Genomic DNA, 22,059 nt, shown 5'->3' with positions numbered 1-22,059 from the left:
ATTGTACATTAAGAATACTGAAGTTCATGTTACTGAGTAAGAAGAGACTACATAGTGTGTGTGTGAAATAAGTAATTTATGAAAGGCACAATTCTGACTTGAATGCTATCTTGAATATGTCATATTTCAGTTATATTCTGAATTAGCTTTCATTGTCAGATGTTTAGTGATAGTCACTGTCTGAACACAGCTGAAGTAATGGGCTTGTGGCAACTCTGCACCATGGTAATTGTGCTACATCTGCTAAGATTGAAGATCTGATTGAAAATTTGCTGTATCCCAAATGTGAACAAGATAAAAGATTAACTGCAGGTAAACTCTATCAATACTTGCCGCCTTTTCAGTCACATGTTGTCTTTTTTAGAAAGTGGTTCTTTGGAACTTTTTCAGATAATGTTACTAGAACAGAAAAGTTACTTGTTCTAATACAATTGTGTAATAGTCTACCCATGAAGTTCACATGCTGAATTATAGTCTTTAAAGGTGCTGTTTGAGTAAATCTGAGAGAACTACCTAATATAATGCCATGAATGAGCTACAGTGACAAGCGGAGTGTGCCTTGGTGCCATTGGTTATGGCCTGAAGTGTGCCACAGCATCTTCTATAGGCCCTTTCTGGCATGTTCTCCGCTTAAACTCTTCCCCAAAGCTTGAAAGATACAGGAGAGCATTAGCTTATCTCAAGTTGAAAATTAACTGAATGAACCTTGCTGGGTTTAGTTTGAAGAGCAAAATCTACAGAAGAGAGAAAAAAAAATCTGGCATAGGTAATAGAGGATTTTTGGGGGAAACTTTGATAGCAGTGAGTGCAAAAGGTAGGCTGTTTACGGAGGGCCTAAGTTCTTTTCATAACAGGAAGACACGATGGAGTTGCCTGCAAGCTAGAACTGGGCTGTGACTGAAGATGTCTCCTTCAGCTCCCTGTTTCTTGAAGGAGTAATGGTGCGGAGAAGGGGAATAAAGAAAGTGTGTAAGTCTCTCCAGGCTACTCAGTCCAGGCTGTAGATGTGCTTTAAGGGCATGATCCAGACTAGCAAAATAAATTTCCCTTTACAGTTTTAGTCAGTTTGTTCTGTCCAGAGTGGTGTTGCAGTCTCAGTACAGAGATCTTCGTGTCAGTCTGGAGGGAGGGAGTGCTTATTTAAAGGAAGTTAATGGTGTCTCTTTCTTTTCCTTCTAGATGGATTGAATCTTCTGTGTTGAATGCCTCCGGATTTCCTATTGGATTTCACTTCTGGAAGAATACTTTTGATTTAAGCCACTCTGTGGCAGACTGAATTGTGGATCGAGGGTTCCTAAGACTTTAGATAGATCTTGAGGAGGCAGCCAGTGCTGAATCACGTTAACCTGACATCGCAGCCACAATGGTGCTGTCACAAAGGCAACGAGACGAACTGTAAGAAATCATTATTTTTAAGCTTGTGTCACATTTTCATTCAACTTAAATACTAAATTCTATTTTCAAATAGTTTTTACAGAGTGGCTCTGCTCACATGCTGATCAAGTACCATGCATTATGGTTTAGATTTCTGTAGTCCTGTTTTTGATACAACCTCTGGCATTTGGTAATAGAATCGTGAAATGGTGAAATATCATTTCAAAGTTATCAATGGCATAAAAATTGGATTCTTAAATTCACTATAATTTATCTATTTTGTTTTGACTTCAGTCACAAAGTTACGAAAGGATTACAGTAAGCAGCAAGCACATTGCAATATAGGCTCCAAACTGATTTGTAAATTCTGCGTCTACCTTGTGTAAATTTTGACACTTTTTTGCTATTTTACTCCCGAGCATAGATAAGGATCTGATCAGAATGTGCTACATTGTGATTACAATCTTTCTTTGATTCCTTAAATTGTATTTAAAATGGAGGGTATATTTAAAGAAGAAAAAAAGAAAAGCAACCAAAACCCCATCAGCTAAAATAATAAAAAACCCCACCCCACAAAAAAATCCATCTTAAATCAATTTAAGATACGGGTTTCTTTCCTGTTTTTAAGACTTAGGAGTAGGCTGTCAAGTTCCATGCGTTAGTTTGCTTTCTCTTCTGTCATAAATCATGAAAGAGCAAGTGGTGGGTAGCCATCAGGATGGCAATGTGTTGCATGATACCCCATTTCATAAACTTAGATACTAAGTTTGGATTTGGGTTTTGGTTTTTATTCCTTTTAAGAGTATGGACCTAGTATCATTTAGCATTTGGTGTCTCTCTTGTCCATGGTAAGCTCTCTCTGTATTATTTAATGCAGCTTCTTCACTTTTCCAGTAATGATTCAACCCCCTTTGTATTAAGTATAGTATGCATTTTACTTTTCTGTTTTGTATACTTAAATACCATTGTTCTACTTCTTAGAGTAGAAGTTACCTTCAAATTTTGATTTTTACAACTCTGCTCATTGTATTTGGAGACACTCTAGGGTTTAAACACATTCAAGATTATGATTCCTTTTTTTTTTAAGCAATTCTCTGAAGTTTTTTTCCGGCAAAACTTCAGAAAGTGCATGCATTAATGAGGAGATGGAAGTAATGAACTGTTATGAATGGAAATGTGAAATGACTGGAGACTTAGGATTTACTTTAGTAGTCTGGTGAGGCAATACTTCATTTTAGTGTATGTTGTTTATGTGGAGAAATTTGAAAATTTTGCTTGAATGCAGAGTTATATTTAGAGTTGAATGTCTGAGGAGAGATTGAATACATGTAAAAGATAGGAAAGAAGAATGTGATACAAGCCATAGGATGAATTTTCATACAGAAAGCAAATTCTTTTCAGAACAAAAAATCATTATTACTTCTTTCTTCAGCTATCAAAGGGTATTCATTTTCTCTTGATTGCCTTGTGTAGGTGACTCTGCTTTTTGTTTTAAAAAAGTGTCTGTGTATCAGTTTACTTTAATACTGTAGTATGTTTATGTCTTCTCCCCCATGCCGTGTTTAAGTGTACACACACATATCCCTTCCCAAGAAAGTGATAATAAGAAAACAAAATCTGGAGGCTTAGAAAGTAAGTGAAAGTAATTTTACCTTTAGGTTGCTTTAGAACATTGAGCTTACTTCTTTTAAGCAGGTTTTCTTGGTTGTGTAACTTGAAAATATTTGTCCATTTCAAATAAATTTTGAAAATGCAGGGTTTCTTAGTTCTGTTCTCTTAAAACAGAAGGTGCTAACTGCTTGTTGAAGTCTGAGAATAATGAAATTTTATGAGTAAGTCCAAAACTAATGCATCTTGTCTTGGGGGAGGTTCAAGACAGGTTAGTTTGGTAATTGTCTTATGTCAAAGCGTGGAATAATTTGAAAAATAATGTAAAATTTGAATCACTGTACATTTTGGTCAGAGGCAGTATCCCTTTCTGTAATCTAACTAGAAGTTATTGTGTCATCTGAAAAACAAAGCTAAGACTTGTTCTCTTGAACTGAGCATTTTATTCAGGTTTAGCTGGAATAAAATTTTTTTAAAGTCTGAACCAATTCTACTCTTGTTCAGAATTGTGGCTGAAGATACTGTTCCTTGTTTTTTTTTTTTAGAAATCGAGCAATAGCAGATTACCTTCGTTCTAACGGCTATGAAGAGGCATATTCGGTTTTTAAAAAGGAAGCTGAGTTAGATGTGGTGAGTTCAAACAAGATTCTTCACAGATATTTTAAGTAAAGAGTTGATAATTTTATGGCATTTGCATCCATTCTAAGCATGTGTATCCATTATCTGCCTGTTAGCTCATGCAGTTTTGGAACTGGAGATTGTAAACTCATACAGTTTATTGCCTTGTCATAAAATTAAGAAATAATCATTGGGTGACTTGGCATTTTCTCAGCAAAACTCTTACCTTCATCTTCAACTAATGACTTAAGCAGGTTTTTAATATCTCTTTTTGTGTCTAGCAACCACTCATTTGTACAATGCAGAGTTTTTCCTGTAATGGTCTTTTAATGATCCAAGTCCTAAGAGGGCCTACATAATTCAACATGAAAGGATAAAGAAGGGTGATAAAACATGGTATTAAAAAAAAAAAAAGACATGGCCCTTCACTGGGCTTACTCCAGCCACTCCACATGGGATTAGAGCATTGTGGGGAGAGGCTGAGAGCGCCAGCACTGTTTAACCTGGAGAAGAGAAGGCTTGAGGGAGATCTTACCATTGTTCATAAATATCTAAAAAAACCCGAACCTAAAACCTAAAAGAGGGTACATTTAGATTAGCTTTTAGGAAGAAATTCTTTACCATGAGGGTGGTAAGACACTGGCACAGGCTGTCCAGAGCAGCTGTGGACACCCATCCCTGGATGTGTTCAAGGCCAGGTTGGATGGCGCTTGGAGCAACCTGATCTGGTGGAAGGTGTCCCTGCCCACGGCAGGGGGGTGGAACTACATGATCTTTAAGGTCCCTTCCAACCCAGACCATTCTATGATTCTGTGATCTGATGGGAGTGTGAAGATTACAGAGCTAGACTCTTCTCATTGATGCTAGTGACAGGACAAGAGCCAGTGGGCAGAAACTGAAACACAGGAAATTCAATGTGAACAATATAATTTTTTTTACTGTGGGAGTGATTGAACACTGGAATAGGTTGCCTAGAGAGGCTATGGAGCCTCTGTCCTCAGAGATGTTCAAACCCCCCTGGGCACAGTCCTGGGCAGTCTGCTCCAGCTGACCTTGCTTTGAGGAGGCAGTTTGGACTTAATAATCTCAAGAGGTCCTTTGTTACCTGGACCATTCTGTGCTTAATAAATTAAGCACTATTTTGTGCTTAATTTTAACACATTTAATTTCTGTTTCCTGCTGTTGCGTCCATCCCCTTTTCCCCTCCCTGTAACTCATTTCCTTAACTGTGCTTATTATCACAAAGCATAAACTTTCTGCAGTCCAAAAATAGAAAACTGAAGACTTCAAATCAAACCTGATTTGAAATGGTCTAAGACTGTGCAGCTTTGGAGCTTGATTTCACATGGTAATGTTTAAGAAACAGGAAGACAAAACAGGATTGCTTTTGTCCTCTCATTTATCATACAGATCGAATGGTGGAAGTCTATTTTGTGATTGGAATTGGGTCAGTAGTTAAGGCATTGCCTGGATCTGTTGCGTATCAGTTGGTTAACCGTATAATAAGAGGGCAAGCCTAAATAGTTAATATAAGTTGATCAGCTCTGGTAAGCAACTCTGTTTTGTTAGATTCTACAGATGCTAGTGACTTAGACCACTCATTTCTTGCAACTTAATTCAGTTGATTTGCTTTTGTAACAGATGATTCTTCATATCATTTTTAAACTTGCTATTTATTAGCATAGGAGGTGTCCACTTTATCTGAATTTGTTTCTCTGGATAGAGCTGGACTGAGTAATCCACTTCTGTGTGCTGACTTTTGATAAATCCTTGCCTTTATTATGAATCTTGCATTGTTCTTTTTCCAAAATGCTTGGCTGAAATTTGACTTAATTTCTTCAATCTGCTTTCAGTATCTAATAAATAGGTAGAAATAACAAATTGAAATACCATACTTATAATTGAAAATCCTAATAGCGTTCCCTTATCTTACTTATCTATCAGCCTAATTAAGTTCTCTTCCCAAAGGTTAAAAAGGCAATCTAAATAGGCTAGATGGTCCTGAGGGAAATAGAAAATGCAGTTGCTAGAAGTTCCACATTGCTTTCTAGCAAGAAAATCTGAATTGGATGGCGCTGTACTAAATTTCTGCATTTAACTTTTTTTGGTCATTTAATTCAGTAAGTTGGAAGGATTCAGGTGTAGCTCTCCAAAGAGGAATTTCATTTGTTGTATTGATTATTCCTGCAGATAACTTCAGCTTGTATAAATGCCCCTGAAGCAGTAGGTTAACACCTGGTCTCTGACTGAGGTAGCCAGTCCTCAGAGCTTTTATGGAGTAAGCTATGGCGTTGTTATTTCCCCCATGCCTTAGTTGTTCTCCATGTAATTTAGAATTATTCTAGTATGAGACTGTCATTTTGTACACGGAAAGAAAATGTGCAGCATTTAATTGCTCTTCTGTGCCTCTGATGTTGGTTGTTTTTCTGTGTTGTTTTTCTTCCCCTTTCTTGTGTTAATAGGTGGGAGGGGAAAAAAAACCCATACTAATCCTCTGGCTTTTACAGTAACATCAGTTGTTCATCGTTGTGCCTCAACTATTCCTTAGAGCCCAAAGGAGAAAAATACTTAGTGGAAAAAAATTATTCTTCATTAAAGTTTCATTAGAGTTGCAAAATCAGTGTTGATTTCTCCAGTATCTGAGGCGGTGTTCAGTAGGGCAGGTGTATAGTCTACTTTCTGCTTCAGTTATGAAGTAAAGATGCAGGGAGAGTTGACTTAAAGTTTGGCTTTGGGAAGGTAGCACATTGTGGTAACACTGAAGGTAATGCAATATTGCGGTGGTAATTTGAGGTTAACTACAACCAAGTTTAAAAAAATAAAAAAAGCAGTTAGTTTGGGCTAACTGGTCTTCAAGTGAGATGGAGCATATGTAATCCTGCTCTTGACAGCTGGCTGCCATTGTCAAACAGCATGTGCTTCTGTGAGAGAAAAAGTGCACTGTGCTGTTAATGAGTAATAGTGCTAGCACACTTAACTCTGAGGATAGCAGTTCGTTAGTTCTTAATGCTTTAGTTGATGGATTTGAAAAAGGAGGCTATCTTACAGAAACTGGTTACCAGTTCTATACATCTTGGTCCTTACAGTCAGTGAGTGCTGTCTGCTGTTGTTTTTTTGTAAGAGCTGGTTGAGCAGAGGGATGGGGGGAATCTTGTAGCAAAATATGACACAACATTCTTGGATATGCAGAGCACTTAAAAAGCCTTTTAAATAATGAAGATGGAAAACAGCATTGCTAACAGTGTAGTCCTAGTTTTTGGATTTTATTTGCAGAATCTAGCAATAGTAATCTGTAGTGCTGCAGTATTTTTAATTAAAAATCATATTTTAAAATATGTTCTTCTTTTCTGTGTATGTAAATTGTAGCTATTAAAATTTGAAGCATGGTTGTTCTGTTTAACTAGTAAAACATTTTAGTCTTTTTAATTCCTCTTTCTGTGGTCAGGAGATTTTTATTAAAATGAGCGGTTTATGTTGCCTTTGAAGAAACATTTCTACAGGCTTTAGAAGTAGAATTTATTAATTTATTTAAATGCTTCTTCTTAGAATGAAGAGTTAGATAAGAAATATGCTGGACTTCTGGAAAAAAAATGGACATCTGTTATAAGATTACAAAAGAAGGTCAGTAGAGATTTGATGGATTTACTTGTATAAAAAGCTATGACTGAAAGCAAACATTCATCACTGAACAGAATGTTACGTATTTTCCTTGTCAGACAAATGCAGGGTTTAGAAAATGATGCCTCAAAGATGAATTTTGAGGACTTGAGTAGTGAATGAGCTGAATCCACATTGTAGAAAATGTTTTGTCTGCCTCTGCTAGAAGAGTCATCCTCTCTTCACAAAAATTTCTTGATTTTGGTTTATGGATTGCACGTGTGCAGTCTCTGAAGCTGGAAAGGAAAGAGGTGCCTTAAGGCAGTTTGAGAGTGGAGGGACTGAACAGCTGTGTCCAGAAGGCTTGACTGGTTTAGAAAGAAGGTAGAAACCTGGGCTGACAGTTGTCTTTGGCCATTAAGTTAAAGGGAAGAAACCATTAACTCCACTGCATTAGAGCAAGTGATTCTGCTGCAAGTAGACAGTACAAAACTCTTTTTAGTAATGCTTCAATGGATCTAGAGTGTATTAAAAGCAAAAAAAAACCCAAAACAAAAAACCCCAAGAAAACCTCTACAGTGTGTAAACAATAAAGACCTATCTATTGTGAAGGTTAATATATCTAGGGATTTATTACACTTTCAGTTTCCCTGCTCTTGGTTAATATGCATGCCATCTCAGGGGCACAAAAAATTATTGTAGTAGTAGCATTCCTTTTTGGTAACACAACTGCCTTCAAAATAGTACTTCTCACGTATTTGTACAGCATTTGAATGAACGTGATTTTATAGAACTTTTTTGCTGTCAGAATATTTGGGGAGTTGTAGGAGAATAAATGATTAATGATTTAATTATTAAAGGATAAATGATTAGTTTAGATTTGACTTTTAGGAACACCAGCACTATTGAATGTTGGTAATCAGTTTGGATGCGTGCAATCTTTGCCTTACTGCGAGTTTGGGAGCCAGTTAGTATTTGAATTATTGAGTGAAGGTGAATTAGATCTTGTATAAACTAGAAATGAATGCTCTCTTTAAATTCACAAACTTAGGTAATGGAATTAGAATCGAAGCTGAATGAAGCTAAGGAAGAATTTACATCAGGTGGACCTCTTGGTCAGAAACGAGACCCTAAAGAGTGGATTCCTCGTCCTCCAGAGAAGTATGCATTGAGTGGACATAGGAGTCCTGTCACTCGAGTAATTTTCCATCCAGTTTTCAGTGTTATGGTCTCTGCTTCAGAGGATGCCACAATAAAGGTATGTGTTTGCTAGAGAAAATTAAACTAAGCCAGTCAGAGGATGTGTAATATTTAACATCAGTTCTTCAAGCTGGACGTGTGTTATACTGATGGAAAATTGTTTGTTGAGATTCTGCTTTAGCTTCCTTAGGGACAGATCTTTCAAGTATGATGTGCTATGTAATCTACAAGTTTAAGTTTTATGCTGGTCCAGTTAATATCTTTAAGAGTATTTTACTGTCCTTTGGCTTGAGGAAAACATAATTAAGGCAATGTGGATTTAGAGACTGGACAAAGATAAAGGATTGGTGGGGGAAGAATGCATTTTGACTGCTCAGTAGAGGAGGGATGGCGTAGAGTAGTGATGTGATGATGATGAAGGCAGTTGCCTCAAGTCATCTGAAGTGATTATTTTTAAAGCTGAGTTAAAGTGGTTATGCAGCTGTATTCTTAACTGAAGAATAGTTCTTCCCGTTTATTCTAAGCAGGACATGCATGTCCCATCAAGTCCCTGTGACTTTCAGTAGCTTTAAATTGTGTTCATAGGCCTTTGTTGCAATGTACAGTGGCATGAAGAGACTTCTTACAGTAGGCAAGTAGTTTCTTACTTTAGCATCCAATAATGACATAATTGTGCATTTTGTGGTTGTTTGATTGTCATAATTTAAGGGAATTATCCTGATAAAGGATACTTCATTGTTCTTTTCTACGCTGGTTTGAAAGCTATTTGGAAAAGTGTTGTTCTGAAAAACATTGTGTAGTGTATTAAGCAGTGTGCTTAAAAATGAAAGTTGTTCTAATGGTGGCTGCCTCTCGGAAAAGATTAAAAAGTGTCAGCCAGATCTAGTTCATTAAAAGCTTTAATCTGTTCTTTTTTCTGTGACAGACTTGAACATAGATCACTGGTTGGTTTTTTTTGTGGGTTTTTTTTTCCTTCAAGCAGACGGGGCCAGCTGAAACAGTGACAGCTCTGTGCATGTTAGCTGTTATAGGGGAGTGTAATTAGCTTTGGTTTTGCTCCCTCTTATGGGTATACTGGATAAATTTCCTTATTCTTGAAGTCAAGCTGTGTAGCTTAATTTCTGACTGTTGCATTCTCAATGATTGCAGTCTGTTGGGATGGTGGATTCTTTTTGTTGTTAGTTTTTTGGTGGTGGATTTTTGGCTTGTTTTGTTTGTTTGCTTAGGATATTTAAAATGAAATGTCTTTGTACTTGCAACAGAATACAATCTGTAGGAGCTTGTTTTGTTTGCAGTTAGACGATAGACGATGACTTAATTAGGAGGTGAGATTGGGGACTTCATGCTACATTGCACTTGTTAACTGCAAATATTTATTTAATCTCTGACAAATTCCATAATCTACTAATGTGTGCCTATCAAACTCTTCAGAGTGGTTTGGATTATCATCCCTAAACCCGTGCATTCTGAATATTGCTGTTCAGTATGCAGAATATTTGCTATTTGGTTCTGCAACAGCAAGTACATTCTGAAGCCACAGTAAAGCTTGGGAAAGGGAGGGTGGGGGGGATTGTTAAACACGGTACTTTCCGCAGCAACTGAAAATGGGCTGTACTGCTGAAGTTAGGGAACCAGCATAGAAGGGGGTGGAGAAAAACAGTCTGTACAAAAGTGGATTTGTTCTGTCCAGTGTTTTCTAAATTGATCTTCTTTATTTTTAAGTGTATTGGGTATTAAGACTTTTAGATACAATGAAACTTATTTTCCTACTGTGTTTATAATGTTTTAAGTAAGCCCAAAAACAGCTTTCAAGATGCATGAATTCAGTTAATTTGTAAGTAACAAAATCATAAAAAAATAATGCTTACTCTTCTATGCTGTTAGGCTTTTTAGGGCTGGCTGTTTCTTGCTCAATTATTGAATAAGGTGCCAGACTGGCCTGCAGAGTGTAAATGTAAGGCTGGAGAATACAAAGAGTAATAGGTTGCTGTTAACAGATTTTCTGTTCACTTGTCAGGTATGGGATTATGAGACAGGAGACTTTGAACGAACCCTTAAGGGGCATACAGACTCTGTGCAAGATATTTCCTTTGACCACACTGGCAAACTATTGGCCTCCTGTTCTGCTGATATGACCATTAAGCTATGGGATTTCCAGGGCTTTGAGTGCATCAGAACTATGCATGGTAAGGTATAAAGGGAATTGATTTAGCAGTCTGTAAAGTGAAGAGATTATTTTTTTTTTATCCAGGAAAACTGCTGATGCAGAAAGGGGTTATATACCAGAGTATTGTTCAAAAGAAAGAGGGAGGGGGGATATTTTGATGCTTTGAGTGCTCTGTAAATAAGGTACGTGTTTAGTGTCTATGGACTGAAATACCATCTCAAATCTGCTATGCATGATGCTGTGGGAAGCATCCCATAATGATATTGAAATGGCAGTTAGAAGGGTTTAGTGCTAAAAATTAAATGCTTGCTACACAATAAAACTGTGCCTTCAAATCAGTAAAAAATTACATTCTTCACCCCTCTAGTTCCCTGATGTACTGCTTCAGGAGGGAAGCCATTATTGCAAAAGGTGGTCTGTATATACTGTGCAGTGTTCTGCTTCATGTTTGATTTCAAATGAACATGCCTTTTGCATTAGGCTCAAAAGCCATAGAAAAAAATGGGCAAGAGACACAACCAAAGCTATAAGATTTGGATATTGACAGAAACTATTATATAGTCTTGATCTAAAAGCATTTTTATACTGCTGCTTGTCTTGCTTTTAGTATCTTCTTGTAGAAGTGGTGAGTGGGAATAGAGAATATTTGAAACTTGCGAAAATAAATGCGCACAGAGACACATATATACCAAAGAAAATAAAGCTGTTGACTTTTGTGCATGCAGTTCTTTAAACACCACAGAACACTATTGTATAGGAGGAACAGACATTGCAGCTGGCTGACAGCAAGAAAATAGAGCTACAGGGTTGAGTTGGGTTTTTTTGCCTTTAAAGATTTCTATGTGAATACACATGCAATATTTGTATTTTTTTTAGTGAACTGTATGTTTTAACATGAGTGTGGGTGAACTGGCTTCATGTGTGTTGCTAGTTATATCCCTTTACCTCAGTTTCAGGTAAAAGGAAAGAAATTATCTTTTCAGTGAGTTGTAAAGTACTAGCATATTGTCTGACGCTTCAGATACTTGATTGCTTTTTAGTTGGAGTTCATCAGGGGCTCCAAGTTCTTAGTGGAAAAAGTGGAAATGAAAATTGTGAAGTTGTACATTGTAGGTACATGGCTTGCAAGATGCAGTGTAGCTGCCAATACAAGGAGAAAAGCAACTTACTAGTGAGCTTACTGGTTATACCTTTTTCCAAAAAAGAACATTGGAACTCCAGATGAAAAAAAGGAAGCTGTTTAATGCCTCTAATCTGTTGAGAAATTACATATGCTCTAAACTACTGATCTCAGAAGATTCATTTCTAATCCCAGCAATTTAGGTAGGGACAATTGCAGAGCTTAAACATAGACAAGTGCATGAATTATATACAGATTGTTACAGTCAGGCTTACAGACTGGACTTGCCAAAAAGCCCCTACCCAGTAGCTTGTTCTGGGTAATACTAAAATCTCAAAACAATTAATTCTAACACTTGCCACTTTGGAAAGTGTAAGTTCTACTTTTTCGTAATACTGAAAATGACTAGTCTTTACAGAGTGTGTTACCTCCCTTTATATGTTGTGACCCGTTGCTTGTGGGATGAGTAAAGTCAAGAGTTGAAACCACATACATGAGGTCATAGGGAGTTTGCGTTAAGGAAATGATCTGTATGTGTTTTGCTGACTTGACATTAATAATCTTCCTCTCGGATCTCAACAGTAATAAAGTTACTGTCATGTATGTACAGTTGGTTCTTACCTGATTCTTGAATCAGTGCAGTACAGTGTTTTATTAAAACGTAATACCAGATGTCTGGAAACATTCAGTCTTCTAGCATTAGGCTTCTGCAATGAGGTTTGGCATGCCTTTTGCTGAAGACCTGTTTTCCTTTTAAATATCTGCATTGTGCATCAGCATACTGTAGTCAGACCTAACTGATAATTTTAAAGGCAGACACTGTAGCAGCTCTCTCTTCCAAACTACCAGCTTTTGTAACTCTGTAGAAGTGTTGCTTGCAGTTATGTCTGATTTTAAACATTCTAAAGAAATTTTTGAAACAATCTTAAGGATGCTCAATGTCTGGACTCTGTGGCTTCTAAAAATATAAATGATTATTTCATAAACCCCGAAGTTTTACATGTAAAGATTATTCCATAAAACATGCACTGCTGCTGTAGCTATGTGCCCAGGATAAATGAACAGCAAGTCCTGTGTACTCTGAAAACTTACAGTACCACTTAAAGGTTTTATTTTGTTTTTAGGTCACGATCACAATGTTTCTTCAGTAGCCATCATGCCCAATGGAGATCATATAGTTTCTGCCTCAAGAGATAAAACTATCAAAATGTGGGAAGTCCAAACAGGGTAAGTGCACCTCTGGCTAAACATCAGCCCCTAAACAAAACAAGCATAAGCCACTATTTATAGGAGATGGGCCACATAAATCTTGAATGTCAGCAAATATTTGAATTGAGGTGTGCTACTCTGCCATTCAGAGTAATTCACTTAAGGATTCTGCTTTAAATCATTAAGCACAGGGGTTTAGGTTTTAGTACTGACTAATTAAAATTAGCTGGCTTTATCTTTCTGGGAGCTATGAGGGTAGAACACCATAACTCGGGTAGCAATATAAATTCAGTGGCTAACCACAAGTTTAAAGGGAGCATGAGAGGACAGAGGAGTAATCCATTACCTTTCTTGACACAGATCAAGGTGTCTCCCGATGATTGATTTTTTTTTTGTTTGTTTGTTTCCTTTTTCCTTCTTGCTTGTTCCATTCATCGGTTGTCTCTTTAATCCATCCATTTGCTGAAAGTAGTAGATGAAGGCTATCTGAATGACCTCTAAATCTCTACTTGTTCTTCATTTGATGCAAGCTGTTGTGTCAACTTGATTTATTTCCCCCTTTCCAAGTTTCCTGCTTTCTACCTTAACAAAGATTTGACAGTTCTTAGCTGTCACTTCTTTCTCATGACAGCTTCCTTTCTATGAACTGTTTTATGCCTTGTACATCACTATCCAGGGTGGATATGTACATGCTAAAATATTGTATCTTAACTTCTAGTAGGTCAAGCATCCTTAGATTTCAAAGATATGTGTAGCAGTTTTATTACCATGTTAATTGAGTCGTGCTGTATTTCTCTATTTTTGAATAGTTACTGTGTGAAGACTTTCACGGGTCACAGAGAATGGGTGCGCATGGTGCGGCCTAACCAGGATGGCACCTTAATTGCCAGTTGTTCTAATGACCAGACAGTCCGTGTTTGGGTGGTAGCGACAAAGGAATGCAAAGCTGAGCTCCGAGAACATGAGCATGTGGTAGAATGCATCTCCTGGGCTCCTGAGAGCTCATACACCACCATATCAGAAGCTACGGGATCAGAGGTAATGTTTCCAATGCTATTAAATAAGCACGTACAGTAAGATTACTGGCTATGCTCTATATAGAACTTACTGGACAGTATTTAGAACAACTAAGCTTTGTTCTCAAAGTGCTTGACAGATGCAACAGGTTTATGAGAACTTTTTGCTGAGTATACTTGGTGTACTGTTAATCCCCATCTTGGCTTCGTAGAATCCATGCTTTTGTGTTTTAACAGTAGGACTCTATCTTGGCAGTAAAGAAAGTGAACTTTGGAGGGATGCTCTATTCCTGAGAAGGTTGAAAGTGGGACTACTTTCATGTATTTCAGCAAAGAAATGTGGAAGGTAGCTTACCTGGTGTAAAGTGAAGATTATAAGGATGCTCAGCAACAAAGCTGTGAGAAGTAGTGAGTCAGGAGTGCAGAAATGAAGCTGCTTTGGGTGTATTGTGCTGGAATTAAGCTTTGGCCACCATGTCCTAGTGTACAAAGTTAACGATACGAGAAAGCATTCTTTAACAAAAGTAAATCCCCATTTGTGTGATCACAGGATGCATCTTCTCTACTTCAGTTTACTGCATCTTCGAGAAAGGCTTACTACAGGTCAGCAAAAATTTCCTTCTAAGGATGACAAAGCGTAGAAAAAACCCCAGAAATTAACTCAAATTTCTAGTTAAAAAACCCTAAACGTTCTTGCCTTGCCCCCTTCCTCAGAAAGGATGGGAATACCATAGGGGAAAAGTAGATACACTTGTCTAGTGATGGATTTTGAAGATTATTTCAGTCAAATTCTACTTGCATCCTTGAAATCCTTATAATCTCTTAATTAAAAGCAATTAAAACTGAATTCCAAATGTTCACTTCCTAGCTATCTTGAAGTGGTGTCTCCCCTGCCCTCTGCTGGCCTCCTCACCTGTACACATCACATTACAGTGCTTAGCTTTGAACGAGAAGCAAAAGTTAACGTTAAATTCAGAGTTGAAACATTTCAAGTTCTGAGAACTAAGTCTCTCTCTTCGTACTTTGCATGGTTACAAATAGAAATAAGTTCAGAGTACAGACTTTTCAAAAATTCTTAAACTTGCTTCATTACTTTTTGTGAAGAATGAGAACACAAAGGTACTTCTGAACTTCAGACTCTTGTATGACTCTGCTTGAACTGTGTTTACTACTAACGGAGGATGTCTTGCAGTAGGCAAGTGTGGTTTCAAAGTATTTGGCTTGGTGCATCAGCAGGGCATACAGCCGTTTTTAAAAGTTATTTCTCCTAGTACTAGTAACAAAATACCTGTGAAACTCAGCTTTGGCGTTGTGTGTTTGTTAGCTGTAAGCTTTCTTATGATCTAATTTAGCTACTAAGTAGCAGCAGTTGGGCGGGATCTGCTTCCTCCCTCCTCTCCCCCTCCCGCCCCCCCCCCCTTATGCTGTAACTTAAAACATAATTTTCTGTAGACTAAGAAGAGTGGCAAGCCTGGGCCTTTTCTGCTGTCTGGATCCAGAGACAAGACCATTAAGATGTGGGACATTAGCACTGGCATGTGCCTTATGACACTTGTAAGTTCATTAGTGTTTTTCTGGTAATCATAGCTGTGTATGTAAAACCAGTTTTAATGGAATGAATTATCTGACATGTTAACGTTTTCAAGAGAAGCCAGAGTTATTGAAGTAAGATTAACACTGGAAACACACAGTTTTAATGGCTTCTGTATTTCAGATCTTGTTGTTGCTGAGAAATGCAAAGAAACTCAAAATACGTAGTATAAATGCAGGAGCACTGTGGTGTAGTCTCTGTCATGAGTAGCTTGGCTTGTCTACAGAAATACTGATAATCATCAGAATATTGTCTTCTGTAAAATGTTGTGTTCCTTCAGTGTGTGGGTCTTTCTGCAGGCTGTGGAGTGCGGTTTTCCAGCCTGTGTTCAGGCTGGACTGGTGTTGGTGCTGGGGGTGGGGAGTAGCACATGAGGACTTCTGTTTGTTTGCCTTCAAGGACAGGAACTCGCATTGTTGGTGGTGCTGATACAGACGTAATAATAGCAACTGAAGATAAACTTTGAGTTCTAATAGGTTTCAGAAAGCTAAATGCTATCCTTGCAGAACAGGGCAAGGAGTCACTTAGTTTGCCATAGCATAAAATGTTGAATGCTTAGCCTTAAAACATGCATCTGTTCACTGATTTCTCCTTATGCATAAGGTGGGCCATGATAACTGGGTACGTGGCGTTCTGTTCCATTCTGGGGGAAAATTTATTTTGAGCTGTGCTGATGATAAGACTCTACGTGTCTGGGACTTCAAGAACAAACGATGCATGAAAACCCTCAATGCGCACGAACACTTTGTTACCTCTTTGGGTATGTATCACTCTGTAGCACTTAGGGCAAAGTACAGAGCCAGAACTACACATTTTTCTACATCTTCTGAAACTGAAGTTGAGCAGCAAGCTAGACGTTCATGTTTTGAATTCTAGTGAAGTTTTGTGCTCTGTGTATTTTAGTCAGATAAGGACAGATGGGAATTTTGAGTGTGATGGATTTTTCCACTTCTCTTGCCGGTGTTGTACACTGGATAAAGACGCTAACTGCCAAGGGTGTTCTGGAACCTTTCACCGCTGAGTGTGTGGGCATTTGGGGAGTGCTGTGTTGCAAATGCTTGCCCAGAAACAAAACCAGGGGTGTGTGCAAATCAAAACAGTCAGGAAAAATATACTTTGAATTCCTGGCCATTCCTGGTTGGTATTATCAGATCTTGTTAGACACTCAGTACCCCCTGCCCTGGCAAAACCAAAACAAACCAACCCCTTGCTATTCAACAAAGCTAGCTTTACTTTGGAGTCTTTTCTGTTGCTTTTTTTCTCTGTATTCCTCTGATAGTTTATAGCTTCTTGAGTAAAGCTGTGTAAATTGGGTTTGCAGTCAACCTGACATTAGCTACTAAGGTTTCCTAATGAAACTTGCAGGTCTAATCAAAATGCAGGGTTTCTGACTTCACTCTTAAATTGTTGGAGACAGCTGACCAGAAAGGGGCAAAGACAAGTTAGGAGCTGAAGAACATTAAACTATTAGCATGTATTGGCTAACCTTGGAAGTGGCTGCTTCAGTTCAGATTGCTCTGCTGAACCCTTTCTACACAGTGAAGCTTTTGAATTCCTCTTGGTTAAACTTTCCGGTACTGTCTGCTGACCAGTCAAAAATTGATTTGTATGTATGAAATATTTTGGGATCTCCTAAGCAACCATACACTTCATTTTTTTTTTTTTTTTTTTTTTAATACTAGCTCACAGCCTGTACTGTCTACAGCAAAAAGTCAAGTTTCTTGATTTCTTATTCTTGAATACTACTTGTGTAAATACATGAAGTTCTGTCTTCTGGCAGTATTTAGGGGTTTTATCAATTGAGATGCTTTGGACTCCTCTCTGTTACAGCTGTACCTTGATTCCTTTTCCATGAAAGCTCCTTTATGACTGAACTGAAAGTAGATTTTCATGCTTTATAAAAATTATAGCATGAGAGAATTTGCCTTCAGAACTACAGTCAGTATGAGCTTTGAAATTTAGTCTTTGAGCTGGTACAATTTTTTTGAAAAAGTAAGGACATTCATTGAGAGTGTAAAATTCCGAAGTTCTGGATTTGTTCTTAATGAAAGTTTTTCTGTCCTTGCAGATTTCCACAAGACGGCACCATATGTGGTTACTGGAAGTGTAGATCAAACAGTAAAAGTGTGGGAGTGCCGTTGATTGAATTCACATTTGACCCCTTTTCCTCTGGATGCACTCAGATACCATGGTTACCCATTGAGCTCTGTTTAAATAAATATTGTCCTTTCATGTAAATTATTCTGGATGTAGATTGAGCTTATTAAATGTTACACACAAAGTATTCATGCATGGTGAATCCAAATTGTATACTGTAAATTTACATACGTTGTCTAGAAGTACCATAGGTTTAAGAACATGGGCTGGCATTGGTCACATCAGACCTAAGAAGGCAGAAGTTGGATAATTGAAATAGGGCACTTAACTGAATAGTTGACAGTGTCGTTCTATGTTGGATAATTATACCTGTTTTTCTTTCTGCTGTCTGTTGGTGCCTGAATTGGTGACCTCATTTGGGAAAAGTTTTGTAGGGCTCTTTCAGAAATGTGTATCTATGTAACATCACTTAAGTGTGCTTAATAAATCTTCTCTAAGAATACTAGATAATAAGGCTGCAATTCAGAATCTTCTGAACCTTATATGTAATTAATGGAAATTAATTAAACTCTGGAATATTTGTCATGAAACATTTGCCAAATCAACAGAATACACTTGTTTTGGCCTCCTGTCACGCAAGGGTTGGTATATTTATATAACTAACTGTAAAACTGAAATAAGACAACAAATCTTATTAGCAGCTGATGTGATAAATGTATTTATTTTTTATTTGGTCATTCAATGGTTAATCTGTGCTGTTAAACAAAGTTTAAATGGGTTTTTTGTTTGGTTTTTTTTCTTTTCTTTTTTTTTTTTTTTTTTTTTTTAAATGCTAGATGAACTTCCAGGAGGAGTTGTCCATCCCACTAGAATTTAGTGATCTAATTTCCAGTAGAGCTTAATCTCCCAAATGACTGCCATGGTACAACTTGCTGTTTGCTTTCAATGTTTGTTAGAGATGTGCAATTTCTATTACACAACAGTATCAAAGTACACTTCCCTCTTACTCACTTGCAGGAGGTTGGGGTATACAAAGGTTTCTTGGTTTCTTCAGTGCCTCCTTGGAAACCCTTCTGGAAATGAGTTTATACTTACCTTCCCATGACAATGTGGCTTGAATAAAAACGTACTGTGGTTTGCATATTGAGAAATACCTTGGGATACAGTATTTAAATGCTTTAAAGAAAGCACTAAATACCTTGCGAATCAGATTATAATGGCAGGTACAGATTGATACAGGCTTCTAAAAGAAACACAAAACACCATCAACAAAATAGAAGTCCATCTGTCGGAATGATGCAATCAAGTAAAACAGAACCAAATCCTATCAGCAAAACTAGCCCAGCTTGGTTATAAGTATTTTTGTTGTTTGGTGTATACAATTTTTAATTTGCATATCCCTAAAGTTACATATTTTGATCGGAAGTGATTGAAAATATTATAAAATTTTAATCAGCATTTTTGTGACAAATTCCATTGTAGATAACTAAGAATTACAATACTTACCAAACTAACCAGGTCTTTTTAAAAATCCACTTTAAAATTTACACTATGAAGAAGTACCAGTCTGATGTTTTAACAGGTGAATTTGTGCTTTGTTTTATTCATTTTTGTTTAATATGTGGCTTTTAAAAACTGTCCCTTTTAAAAATAAGAATCCTTGACCAGCGTAGGGTTGGCTGGAGGGCGTACACACTAAACGGGTGAGGGGTATGGTGGTTAACTTCCTACAGATACGCACAGAAGGATGCGTTCTTCTGTGAGGAGACGGGGTTCAGTGCTGGGTTCTGGCACAGGCTTGCCTCTGGGAAGGGGTGGAGGAAATGGAGTTCTGATGTGGGGGTTTTTTGGAGCCAGTTTAAGATTCAGGCTAATCTCTTAAATCCAGTGGCTTTGTGTAATTTTCAGTGTGTGTTTCTGCAGTTAAGCATGCACAAATAAAGTATTTTTTTGTTTGTTAGCTGCTTGGACTGGAAGAATTTGCTGCTTTTTGTCCTATTCAAGAATTCCAGATACACAAATAGTGCATCTTAAAATTCCTCAGTGCATCTGCAACTGTAAAGTAATACATCTGTTTAATTCCTGATAGGACCTATAAACTCTATTTAAGTATAAAGTAAACCACACTCATGTACATAATTCATAAACATGAATGAGAAATTAAAGGTACCTATTAAATAGTGGAAGTTGTCTACTGCATTTTTTCCCTTTAGCATACAACTATTTACAAGGACAGATGACTACCTTAAAGTCATGTAAGCAGCATTTAATTGCTTGTGTGAAACACTCTATGAAGTACTTCTGCAATGCAATTTGCAACCTTCTCCTTTAATAAGCAGTGAATAATCTCAGGGATGGTCCTGAATGGATCAAAAGTTAAAGCCCTGTTTAGACAAAAAAGTGAAAGCCACAACACAGGAGTTGGGTTTGTGAGGGTTTCCGGCAGCGTCGCTCTGTGATATTACACTGTGTTGAACTTTTTTCCACTGTTTGCAATGTTTCCTGTCAGCTAATCCTGTGCCTTTCCTGTGATAATAACTACAATAATGAGGTTACTGGTTTGGATTACAAAATGAATTTTATTAGCGGGTTTAAGAGGTTCACTGCTGCTTTGTCACTTTCCTTACTAAAATTGGCATCGCTTAAAAATAACCATATATAGACCATGTTACCAAATGGATAATACAGACCTTTTGGCTTAAAACCAGACAGACATTCCAGTGCCACACTAATGTAATGTGCCCAGGAAGTCTTAGATGCATTCTAAAAAGTGCAACATTTATTGTGGTTTAGACATAATCTGGAAGTTGATGTTTTATAGCATCTTGCACTTTAGAAGATTAAAAAAAAACCGTCCTGCTTTTGTGTATGGTGTGACCAATGATGTGCCCGGGGCACTAATTAAAAAGAAAAAAAAAAAAAATCTAGTTGCTAGCAAGTTGTCCAAGGGCTGTGGAGCACTGTAGTATTTTGAAAGCTTTGGCTATAGACTCACCAAGCCCAGTCTACTTATACTGTCAGTACCCTGCTTCTCCTGTTTGCCTCCTCCTGTTTTTATGTGAACTGCCTGATAATATCACTCTTAAATAGCTTTTGACTCGCGTGGAAGCTATTTAAAAGAAAAAGATTATACTTTGTTTTTGTAGACAGTGGTGGCTTGATAATCCTTTTAATGATTTGATTATTAAAAAAAAATACTGAGTTGAGTGAAGGAAAAACGCACTTAGAATGAGTTATTTGCTGTCCAGCTGTACATGAAGTCCAGTGTATTTTAAAAAGTCAATACCAAGAATCTTCTAGCAAGCAAACGTGCATAAAAAGGTAGGAATAAACATGTTAGGAACGGGAAAGGTTGAGTTGGATTTACAAGTCACAACTGGATTTAACTGGCCTTTTTATCTTTCCACTGTGTCATGTAAGTAGCTGCTTTCTTGTCCTACCTATCCCTCAGGCTTCCCCAAGTTCATTCTGAAGATAAGTTAGCAAAATCTTCAAGTTTTAGAAGTTGATCCTGACATTGACATGAAGGCAAACGTTGAATTTTTTTCATAAGAACGATGTTAGAGGTTGCAATTGGAGAAAACAGTTCCCAGACTGTAGGAGTTAACTGAAGCTATTGACACAATTTAAAAAAAAATAAAAAATCAGTAAAGGAATGTATATAATACTGCTCTGTGTTTTACAGTAAGATTTGTTGCTCTCAGACTGTGTAAAACAAAATTTATTCATGTTTTCTGCATATTAAAAAAATCTTATTGTACCAATTGGTAAACTATTAAATGCATATAAAACTAGATGTGTTTTTGTTTCCTTGGATGCAAGAATTAAAACTATTTTGAAAAAAGCTATTGGTGTTTCACCCTTCAGATTTTGCTCCACACCTGCTTTTTCTTTAATTCTAACTGAAATTGTGCTTGCCTGAGGAAATGCGCAGCGGTTTTAAGGCAGTTGGTTACAGTTAAGAGTAGTCGGAGGGTTTATTGGTTGATACGGTGAAGTGAGATTTTATACTAACGGTGTCTGTGTTTGCTGAGCGGGTTTCGTGCGCTGCTGGAGGCGCGTGGTTGCACGGGCGGTGCGGCCGCGTGTCCTGCCGCTGCCGGGGCAGCCTGCCTGCTGCCGGAACCTCCTCCCGAGGGCAGCTTCTGTGGAGAAGCACCTTTGGGGTGTCGTTCATTCCAGGGGTTCGGCGGCAGTCCCAGTGCCTCATCCTGGGGTGGTTACAGAGCTGCTGGAGCTGAAGGTTGCACTCCGTGTGAATCCTCTGAGTGATTCAGCGTGGGAGTCCTCGGTCTCGGCTCTGAGGTGATAGAAGTCCTGTGCAGGTGGAAAAGCTGGATGGTTCTTACAAGTTCGGTTTCAAGTTGGTATCTTGCAGTTGCTGTGTAGTTTGTTGTGGTTTTATTCGCAGTTTTTTCCCTGTGAACTGGCCTTAATTGCCTTGAATGCTGCTTATAAATGG

General features: G+C 37.7%; 1 protein-coding gene across 4 annotated transcripts in view; it reads left to right on the top strand.

Moving 5' to 3' along the window:
- Positions 1-21,391, top strand: part of PAFAH1B1 (platelet activating factor acetylhydrolase 1b regulatory subunit 1) — a 38,074-nt gene extending 16,683 nt beyond the window's left edge. For 2 of the 4 annotated variants that reach the window (XM_037411325.1, XM_037411333.1), the window contains exons 2-11: positions 1,180-1,395; positions 3,528-3,612; positions 7,147-7,221; positions 8,249-8,455; positions 10,415-10,583; positions 12,809-12,911; positions 13,703-13,931; positions 15,362-15,463; positions 16,104-16,260; positions 17,569-21,391. In XM_037411325.1, the coding sequence (XP_037267222.1) occupies positions 1,364-1,395; positions 3,528-3,612; positions 7,147-7,221; positions 8,249-8,455; positions 10,415-10,583; positions 12,809-12,911; positions 13,703-13,931; positions 15,362-15,463; positions 16,104-16,260; positions 17,569-17,642 (1,233 nt within the window). In that variant the 5' untranslated portion in view covers positions 1,180-1,363 and the 3' untranslated portion in view covers positions 17,643-21,391. Of the gene's footprint in view, positions 1-179; positions 313-1,179; positions 1,396-3,527; positions 3,613-7,146; positions 7,222-8,248; positions 8,456-10,414; positions 10,584-12,808; positions 12,912-13,702; positions 13,932-15,361; positions 15,464-16,103; positions 16,261-17,568 lie in introns of those variants that run through there. The other 2 variants (XM_037411341.1, XM_037411350.1) reach the window with 2 other exon arrangements.
- The last annotated feature ends 668 nt before the right edge of the window (positions 21,392-22,059 follow it).

This window comes from Falco rusticolus, chromosome 1, assembly GCF_015220075.1.
Source record: "Falco rusticolus isolate bFalRus1 chromosome 1, bFalRus1.pri, whole genome shotgun sequence".
In the NCBI taxonomy this organism is placed as follows: Eukaryota; Metazoa; Chordata; class Aves; order Falconiformes; family Falconidae; genus Falco; species Falco rusticolus.
Note: the sequence above shows the minus strand (reverse complement) of the source record. Positions and strands in the feature narration are given on the sequence as shown.